Source organism: Spea bombifrons, chromosome 2, assembly GCF_027358695.1.
Source record: "Spea bombifrons isolate aSpeBom1 chromosome 2, aSpeBom1.2.pri, whole genome shotgun sequence".
Classification (NCBI taxonomy): domain Eukaryota; kingdom Metazoa; phylum Chordata; class Amphibia; order Anura; family Pelobatidae; genus Spea; species Spea bombifrons.
In genome coordinates, this window is record NC_071088.1 from 71,545,306 (window position 1) to 71,556,023 (window position 10,718).

Here is a 10,718-nt window from a genome sequence, read left to right on the forward strand (position 1 = left end):
CAAACCGATAATGATAGCATTCCCAATAACTGCTGATTCATTGTGTCTGTAATTCTGATTTTTTTTTATTTTTTTTTTATTGCTGAATTGAATGTTCATTTTCAGTTAAGATAACAATTAGTTGCTGGTTACAGTACCGAAGCATCATTAAATATATATGGCTTCCATGGCAGAAAAGGTATTGCGTTCATAGTTTTTTAATGATTTGCATGCTCTTCTGGCAACAATATATTAACTAGCAAAAACAGAACCAAAGAAGAATTTTACATCATTTGGAACGTGTTAGAAAGATTAACTGCAAGATACCAAATAAGGTTGTGTTTTAAATGTAAATAAATTAAATATGATTATCTAGTCATAAATGTAACCCATATGCACTTATGGTATATTATCGCTGATCTGTAATTTTGTTCACCATAAACATAAGTGCTTGGGTTGCAATTTATTTTTGTTTTGCTTTATAAAACAAAAAAGTGGGTCCATTAACCCCTTCCATACCGGCGTTCGCAGTATTATTTAAATATTTTAATTGAGGGGGAGTGGCTGCTACGGATCGCTGGGGACACCCTGCAGTCAGTAGCAGCCGCCCCTCGCGATCCCAGCGTCCATAGCGACGCTGGATCGCGCATTATCGATGACGTACATGATCTGTGGGTGACACCCAACCAGGAAGTACCAGGTATGTCATCGGTACGGAAGGGGTTAAATAAGGGTTACAGTGATCTAAACAATGCAATGTGATGTACAGAATGTATTTTTGAGCTTGATAATGGGGTGTTAATTGAGTATGTCTTACCAGTTGCTTATGACGGTATGTAATCACCACTATCACTGTGTTTTGTTGTAGGTTAAAATGTTCCCTGAATGTCCCGCAAAGCGTGCTCATCAGGAAGAGAAAGGATAGCATTTGACCTGTCTATAAATCCCTGTTTATTGAACTCTGCAGTCAGAACAGACCCTCAATTTACTGTAGCAAAATGGATCACACAAGCCGTCATTTGAGATTTAAATTACAAAGCCTTGGACGGCGCCTGGATGACCTGGAAGAAGCAACTAAAAATCTTCAAAAGGCAGAAGATGAAGTTTTGGATCTACAGGATAAAATCATACAAGCAGAAGGGAGTAATTCAAGCATGTTGGCTGATGTTGAAGCTTTAAGAAAACGGGTTCAGAAGATTGAAGGGAAAGATGAAGAAGTAAAGAAAGCAGAGGATCTGTGTAGACTTATAAAAGAGAAGCTAGAAAATGAGGAGAATCTCACCCGGGAACTTAGAGCAGAAATTGAGTGGCTCCAGAAAAAGATGACCGAGCTAGAGAAACTGGAAGAAGCTTTTAACAAGAGCAAAAATGATTGCTCTCAGTTGTGGCTTAGCTTAAATGAAGAAAAAAACATGTCTAAGAAGTTCTCTTCTGAACTGGAACTACTTAGGGCTAGGGTTAAAGAACTTGAATGTTCAGAAAGCAAACTGGATAAAGCAGAGCAATTTCTGACAAGTGAGTTGGAAAAAATTAAGTCTCTGACTATTAACTTTGTCAGTGAAAGAAAACATTTTATAGAAAAGGAAAAGCAGAATGAAAAGTTAATTTTAGATCTCAAACAGCAGTTAGAATTAAAAATGAAAGTTAACACGGAAGATGAAACAAGAAAAGAGTCAAACCTCTTGGAGAGGTCTTCTGGTCAAAATATGGAGCGTAACAACTTCAGGATTGAAGACAACCTAAATTCTAAATCTTTCCAAGGAGGTTGCTTGGAATATATCAAGCAATCTGAAAACCAAAAAACTAGCAAAAATCAAAATGACAAAAACAAGCCTCAAGAAGACAATAAAATTAGAGACCTGAACCAAGAAATTGAGAAACTGAAGAATCAGCTCAAACACTTTGAGGGAACTGATGAGGAATTGAGAAAGCTTAAGGAGAAAAACCGTGAACTACAAGAAACCTGTTTCACCGAACAGAATAAAAACAAACAGCTTGTAGATGAACTTCAGGCATTAAAGAAACTAGTTAATGCATACAGTGAGGTTAAGAATGGTGATCTAACCAGTGATGAAATAACTTCACGTGGTAAGTGCAAGAATGAAAGAACAAAATATAAAGCAGTATCATCAGACGCTCTATCTTCAAGATATAACTCTCGAGATCTGTCCCCTCCACATTTAAAGAATGAACGGCATTGTAGGAAACCTGGAAAATCCACTGTGATTGAGACGACAATAAACAATGCAAGGAAAGAAGATGATACTTCAGTGTCTACCCTCATTTCAGGTGCAAGAGTTGCAACCGTGAATAATGATGTCAAAAGGTCTAAAGATCAGCCATCTGTCTTAAGCCGGTATCCTCCAGCTGTTCAAGAACGAAAGTCATGGAAAGTCTCTACAGGTAAGAAACCAGACAGGTTTCCAAAACTATTTACGGAAGATGATTCTGTTAAAGTATCTCAAAGTGTTCTTAACTCAAAGAAAGGGGTTGCAAATGAAGAAGATGGAGTTGCAGAAGCACCCCATGATACCAGCTCTGAACATGAAATGAATTCAAATCAAAATGAAAAAGGAATGCCTGTTAAAAACTGCTCATTATCTTCTACCTCATACACAAAGCCTATGAATTCTGAGTTGGAGGTGGAGGTTAACAAGAGTACTAGCTCTGAAACACCTGGGGAACTGCCTAAAGCTGATGTGAATTCAGAAGAGAGAAATGTTAAAGATGCTACTGCTACTCCCCATGAAAGACTATCTAGGTATTCTCACAGTAGAGAAGACCGATTAACAAACTATACAGTGAATGAGCAAGCAAATTTGCAAAGGAATTATGTTAGAGACAATGGACGTTCTAAAATTTCTCCAAAACCAGAAATTCCTGAAAAACCACACATTCTAGAAACAGACCGGAAAGACCCGGAGAAAAGATATTTGTCTGGACTTCATGCTAGAAAACAACCAAGCACTAAACTAAAATCAAGTATGGAAAACGCTAAACAGGACAATCAAACAGAATTGGAATCTGAAATATCAAGAAAAATGTCTTCTGATGGCTTTGAAAACACAGAGCCACATAATCCAACTAGAATAAAGCCAAGATCATATAGCCCCAGAGAATCTTTACAGTCCGCTGTTACAATTACGCCAATTGTTGTTGAAAGAGATACCAAGGTAGTTATGGGAGATTACGATGGAAGGTCTAACTCGGAAACTAGATCCCAGATCAATGCAACAACAAACAAAGTATCAAGTATAAAATTTTATCCATCCGATGTTACTCCTCGTATACAGAATGAAGATCCCCCAAAAGAAAGACATACATCGGTTAGTAGAATTCGGATATCTGCAAATGATCAACCAGTATTAAACAACATTAGCATCCCGTTTGAAATATCAATAAAGAAAGACGGTACGCTAGTGAATGTGGAAGATTGTGACAGTGGCGACAACGGCTTTGGTATTACTGAAATTAGCAAGGCCTCTGACAAAAGTCTTGACAAAGAACTGGTAAAAACCAGTGACCATAGCTTTGAAACTGTAACTTGGAAAAGACATAGCATCTTGGACTCAAATCATTTAGATAATAAACAAGGGAATGACAAGAAGTCTTGGAGGAAGAGTGTTCTGGGTTCTACAGAAGAGTTAGACATACTGATTAAAGAGAGAGATACAGCCATAGATAGTAAGTATAAGCGTAAATCCTTTTTGGATGAGGAGAAACCTTTGCGGGTACGTCGTGATCAGTATTTAAGAAAGAAAACTTCTAGCGTGAGCAGTTGGACTAATCCCGAATTTATTTCTGAAAGGAGCAAAAGCAGTTTAACTGCGACAGAAATAATAAGACGAAATATTTCAACTGAAACCTTTTCTTCTGAACTTGGTTCCTGGAATCGCTTCAGTATAGAGGTGAGCAACCTACCTTGTGATTTCTTACCATTGAAGAAATTCTATTAATATCCTTGGGTGTGTTTACAGATGATCTCAATAGTCATTTATTTCTATTATGTACAAATCTATGCAAAAGGGAGAACGGTATGGTATAGCAAAATGAGGCATGGTTATCCATTTATTCAGTGCAGAAAACCAAACGTAATATTACAAGGATACAGTTTTAGAGAACTACTGTTCAACTCTTCCATTGAAAGCTATCTTATGTGCACTCAACAAAGGTTTTTATGTTTGAAATTATGTAGATCATATTTGCAGTATTTATAATAAAATCAGAGTGGTCATCTGTATTAAACTGTAAGTTCTTGAAACTGTTTATAAGGTATACTTAAACAGTAGAAAATGGACGCTACTCCATTTTTTGCCACAGAGGCCAGTTTCTTATAATACCAAAGCGTACAGGGCCATAAAGTCTAAAGTAATCACCATGGGGACTAATGAAATCTTTTTGTATGTAATGTATAAATATTATGCACTAGTTATTGGACTGTGTGTTGTTGCTCAATGACTAAAACCCCATGTCACTCCAATCCATTTTTTTTGTCTCATATGAAGTAGACAGATATCTCAATAGACATTGAAAACCAGCTGTATACACTAACATGCATAAATATTTCCCTGGTGAAGACAGTCTAGACATAGGTGCATGCTAATTCATCGCCCTATATGACCTTCTCAGGATGAAGACTTCATAAATTCAAGGAGAAAAAAGTATGGATCTGAGAAGTTAACAAAAATGGATTCTGCAGGAAAGAAGCCATCTTCCAGACTAGAACTCCAGCAAAACCAACGACATCAGAAGGGAATGGTGGAGGAACGAATACGACAATTAGAGCATTAGTCCAGACTAATAAATCACAAGGTAAAATATTGAATTTCCCACTCCAGTGCAGCATTATATACGTTAATATATAGTTGGTCCCCGCTTTGCGGCTATAACAGCTTCCATAGTTCATCCCAAAGGTATTCGATGTAGTTGAGGTCAAAGCCTTGTGCGGGACAGTCAAGTTTTTCCACTCCAAACTCATCCAACCATGTCTTTATGGACCTTGCTTTGTGCAATGGGACACAGTCATGCTGGAGTAGAAAATGGCCTTCCCCAAACTGTTCACACAAAGTTGGAAGCATAGCATTGTCCAAAATATCTTGGTATGCTGAAGCATTAAGAATTCCTTTCACTGGAAGTAAGGGCCCTAGCGCAACTCTAAAAAACAGCCCTAGACCGTTATCCCTCCTCCACCGAACTTCACAGTTGGCACAATTTAGTCAGGCAAGTAAAATTCTTCTGGCATCTGCCAAACCCTGACCATCAGACTCCCAAACAGGTGAAAAGTGATTAATCACTCCACAGAAAACGCTTCCCACTGCTCCATAGTCCAGTGGTGGCAAGCTTTATACCACTCAATCCGGTTCTTAGCATTGTACCTGGTGATGTGAGGCTTGCATGCAGCTGCTCAACCATGGAAAACCATTCCATGAAACTCCCGACGTACAGTTTTTATGCCGATTATTAATGCCAGTGGAAGTTTGGCACTTTCTGCTATGGAATCAGCAGATCATTGGCGACTTTTTTGACCCCACTCTGTGACTTTACATGGTCTTCTACTATGGCTGAGTTGCTGCTGTGCCTAAACACTTCCACTTTCCAATAATACCACTTACAGTTGAACGTGCAATTTCTAGCAGGTATGAAATTTCACTTTATTGCAAAGGTGGGATCTTATCACAGAACTACACTTTAATTCACTGAGCTCTTCAGAACAACCTATTTTTTTTCACAAATGTTTGTTCATGAAGACTGCTTGTCTAGGTGCTTGATTGAAACACCTGAATTCAGTAATTAAGAAGTGTGTCCCAATACTTTGGTCCACGTAGCGTATTTGAATAATCAAAGCCAATCAAGGTTCACTGTCTGCCTTACAGCTTTGGGTAACTAACCACAGCATTTATGTAATTTCCGGGCCTAATGACTGTACAGAAACCGGCTGCTCAGTGTACCAGAAGAATACTCATAGATAATCATGAATAATTGATAGTTCTGGGGGCATCACGTAAAGTGGGACTGCCACAAAGCGCCTAGTAGAAAAATGTGCTCTAGGCACACACATGTGGCACCACATATAAGTAGCCTTTTAAAAGTGGTATGGCTGGATTTCCAATAATGCAAGCACTCTGGATGCCAGCAGCACCACGTTCTGGATTTTCCTTAGACCCCCATTTGTAACTAACACTGAGTGAATGGTAAACTATCCCAAAACTATGATCCCAACAAAGATGGTCTTCACGGTTACATTCCTACCCAGACATGTGCAAACCATAAATCCAGCTCTGCAAAATGTTTCCTAATGTGGTGACGAACAGGAGTATTAAAGTACATACATCTCCTTTTTTTTAAATCAGGTACTGTATCTGGGCATTTCAAAACATCTCCTAAATGTCGTGGTGAAATGACACCATTGCCTCATTGTTCTGCCAATCCATGATGCTTATTCCTAAACAAACTAGGCTATGTTTAAAAATACTATATTTTTTAAACCATTTTCTATTTTTATTTATGAAGCACAAACAAATTATGCAACATTGTTACAATTAACACATACATAACAAATCTACATTAATACATACATTTTGTGTCTCTTTGTAATAAAGATGCAGAAAAATTAAACACAGCCTGTCCCATACTAGCATGTATTGTTCTAACAGGCTAATCAACACTTTTGCCATGTATTAAAATATAAATTGCATTCCTTGTGTTTGTATTTCTTGTTCTGTTAAAATAGGCAGAACTTTTATTGAGGGCCATCTTCAAGGTTTGGCAGGGTGGGGTTATTTGGCATTAGTGTGCACAGTAGCTGCCATGCAAGAGGAGGCTTGTAAGAGTTTGTGGCAAGTTACTCACGTGCACTCACTGACTTGCACACTTAATTACTGAGTTATTCATATGGTAGTGATCATCGTGAAATATATTAGGTGTTGTGCCCCCTCATATTTACTTTCATTACCTGCTGTTTGTCTGTACTGTTAATCCTGTTAGTGGTCATATATGGATTTCATTACCCACCAATAGATGAATGTAGGTAGGTTAGTCAGTGTCAGCTCCACTTGTACTAAAGAAGGAACTGTCCAAGTGGGGAAACCATGAAAACGAGCAATATATGTGGTTTGTTTGTTTAGCGATTTTGGTGGGTTTCAGAAAGGTCCCAAGGTGACATCACACCAAAGCGGTTGCTTCATCCACTTGAACTACCATGATTATATATATATATATATATATATATATATATATATATATATATATATATATATATATATATATATATATATATATATATATATATATATATATATATATTATATCCTATATATATATATATATATATATATTTATATTTATATTATATCCTATATAATTGTTTTTTTTTTTTTTTTTTTTTAGGTCTCAACTTAAACCAAGCACCCAGAACTCTACACTCCATGTAGGTTGGAAGACTACCCTACTTGTTTGGCGAATTAATGCTCACCCACAAATTACATCTGGAGCATGCAATAGATCTCCACCAACTTGCAGTTTTTTTTTTTGTTTTTTTTTCTTTCAGCAAGGGAAGCAACTGCATGATCTCTCAGGGTAATAAAAAGGGCACATTATTAGTGGAAAATAACTGCTCTAGAGGCGTGCGTGCATGTATGTATGTGGGTGTTTTTTGTTTTTGTTTTTTTGCATGGCTACTGCTCTTAAATGCTTAGGTACTAAAAGTACATTTTAAATCTAATTTATAAAGGACATTTTGGACTGTTATGAAAACACTTTGTGCAAATTCTCTGTACAGTGTGGTTCAGTTTAACGGATCATAAGCATGTACTATTGTGTAAATTCTAGATCAATGTATGGTTTCTTATGAATAAAAAAAAAAATCTAATGACTGTGTATATAACGGCAAGAAGCAGATTCTCAGAAGCATGTGCAGAAATCATAGTTTCATTGTGCTTTTAGCGTTAATAGAGTTTCCAAAATGGAGCCTTATTGTATACTTCAATTACCTACCCCAGCAAAACCTTACACGTTTTTTTTTTTTTGTGTTTTTTTTAACTGTATTTTAATTACAGTCAGACATGTTTGAAAAAACTACTGAATAAACTGTTTGAAACCCATATCTTAGAAGGTGCTTGCAGTGAAGCTAAAACTAATTTTTTTTTTTTTTTTTTTTAATGGGCACTTATGAGTAATGTTTGGTTACTATTTAATAATCACTAGTAAGAAAAACACTAACATGGAGAGTTTAGTAAAGCTTTCGGTTTTTCACCTCCATTAAAAAAAAATAGATATTGAATGGCATATGGAACATTTTTTTTTTTTTAACATTAGCCATCTCATATATGTATTAAAACCATAATACAATCCAAGTTAAGTTAGTGGTGGCGGGTTTTATTGAACCTGTACAGTAAGAAGCCAAATCATTTTAGTTGTGAGGAGTAGCAAGTGTGCGGAATACCAAAATATCTAGTTCCAATATTCATACATTCAGGGTTATGTGGAATGGAGAAGTGGACCATTCATCACAGAACCATATGAGAAGTTTATAGAGCTTGCTTTACTTTTTACATTTTGAATCACACTCGAAACCCACATTAAATTGGTAATTTACAGAACTAAGTGTCTGTGTATACAAGTTCAAAATGTATTTTCTTACATACCTTATTGACATGCCTATCTTGGCCTAGAAGGATTTAATTTACTGTGACATTTACCTAGGCCTACCAGGGATATTTACTAACGAAGGGCAAGCAAGTGTGAGCTTAAGCTGAATGTGTGGAGAAGCAAATTGGTTATTGTCTCTTCAGCCATCTTCTTCATATGAGGCTTTGTGATTTGGGCCTTGTGCTCTGGCACAGATGACTCTCCCGCTTCTAATGTTAATGTCCATACATAGCTGGATGAGCTAGCACTGGCTTGAATCCGGACTTTACTACCGTCTCTGACATGGCTAGATACGAGTTAAGTAGCTAGCCCAAAGGCTTCTCTCATCTAATCAGCCGTGTTTCGCTGCCCTCTGTACTTGGATGTAGTGTGAGTAAGGGCAAAGTGATGGCTGCTTTCCAAATGTCATTAAGAGCAATACATGTGCTTTACCTAATTTTGTCAGGTGAACATGGTTTCCTAAAGCTAAACCATATAGATCCCCTGATCACTGTGAAATGTGTTTTTGGTCTAGTCCCACACACCTAAGCAAACACTTGTCTGTTTCATGCTTTTGTCTACTGCTTCAGGTTTGGTTTGTAATATGGCGGTTAACCAAACTGTTTGATATTACATGTGATTTGTAAAAACTTACAGAACTGCTTGTGACTTTTTTTTTTTAACTGTATAGTTTGTGATCCGGCCTGATAGTACACAGTTCCTCTGTGTCCCTGTGTTTTAGGTAGCCCAACTGTACCTAAAAGCCAGAATCAAATCTGCGAATAACGTTTTGACTACAGAAACTGTTTTATGCATGTATTTTATATGTTGGTAAACTAAGAATAGCTATCTCTTTGTTCATTGCAGATTACTGCTGTAATCTACAATTGGATATATATTTGTTTTGTGCGGGCATGTTTGTGGAACCATACATCATAATAAAATTAGTGATTTAAACATATCACTTTACAAGCAGCGTTAACACAAAAACCATCTTAAGGCACCCCAGCCCTGTGTCCTTTCATAGCGACATTTAAACACTAGCCTGTTAATTTGATTATAAAGTAACGTTTGGATTCTGGAGTGTTTGGGTATAAGTGAGGGAACCTCCGGTCTTTTTTTTTTTTTAGACTATGACAGGGTGTCTAAAAGCAGAAGTATTCTGAGTGGTTTTTAGGTGGTCTGTGCTCTTGATGATCTTTGCTCAGGTTGTTCGCTTTTATGCATTGTATACAAAAACTGCTCTTAATGGCTGATGTTTGGGTTAGGTTGTGAGCTTTCGCTAAAGGAATTGTGGGTATTAAAGCGTCTTCCTTTATATAAAACTCTGTATACACATATCTATTTATGGTTTCTATTATTTAATTATGTTCGCCTGAACCAAGAGATCTCAACATGGATCTCTGCCTTATTATGCCAGAACCGAATTCCCCATGGATAGTATATAATTTTTTTTTCTACTAAGCTGCTTAATGTTGCAATGTGCAAATGTATCTCTCGCAAAACCAGGAATATGTATATTTTTATTATGACATTTTTGCTGTATAAACTCTGATACATTCCTCTTCTAATCAGTTGTTTTATTTTAATTGTGGCTGTACAGATGATATTCATTATGGATCTTTGATAATAAAATACATATGAACCATGCCTCCTGTCTTACTTTTAATAAAAGCAGAATCGCTTCTTTCTCTTTAAATAACTTTAAATTGAACATTAAAAACAAAGTGACAGGTGGTTAACAAAAAGTCATCAGACAAATGTTTAAGGGTTGTGTAGTGTATATGAAAATGAAGTTGGTTATAGTCTTAAGGTTCTGTTGAAAATTAGCATTAGTTAAAATCCAGTATTTTAAATATTTTGCAACGTTCCTGTCATCAGACATAGATTGGACAAAATGTTATTTTTCAAAGATGGTCTACTGGCTCAAACAGGAAACTTTAGTAAAGTTATTCCAGCTGTTTCTGAACACTTTGTTCGTATATACGGTATTTGTTTTACGAAATCCGAGAAACCTATCATTGAGAAACACTAGTGCATTCGCTTTGGCAGCAGCTGCCTGTTGGTCAATAGCATTACTTAGCATAATTTTCTCCTTGCCACTGGGTAAGTCC

The 10,718-nt window shown here is 36.7% G+C and overlaps 1 protein-coding gene across 1 annotated transcript in view; it reads left to right on the top strand.

Moving 5' to 3' along the window:
* LUZP1 (leucine zipper protein 1) overlaps positions 1 to 7,861 on the top strand; it is a 44,609-nt gene extending 36,748 nt beyond the window's left edge. The window contains exons 3-5 of the mRNA XM_053454725.1: positions 848 to 3,887; positions 4,609 to 4,791; positions 7,366 to 7,861. Of these exons, the coding sequence (XP_053310700.1) occupies positions 978 to 3,887; positions 4,609 to 4,770 (3,072 nt within the window). The 5' untranslated portion in view covers positions 848 to 977 and the 3' untranslated portion in view covers positions 4,771 to 4,791; positions 7,366 to 7,861. The remainder of the gene's footprint in view (positions 1 to 847; positions 3,888 to 4,608; positions 4,792 to 7,365) is intronic.
* Positions 7,862 to 10,718: the final 2,857 nt, after the last annotated feature.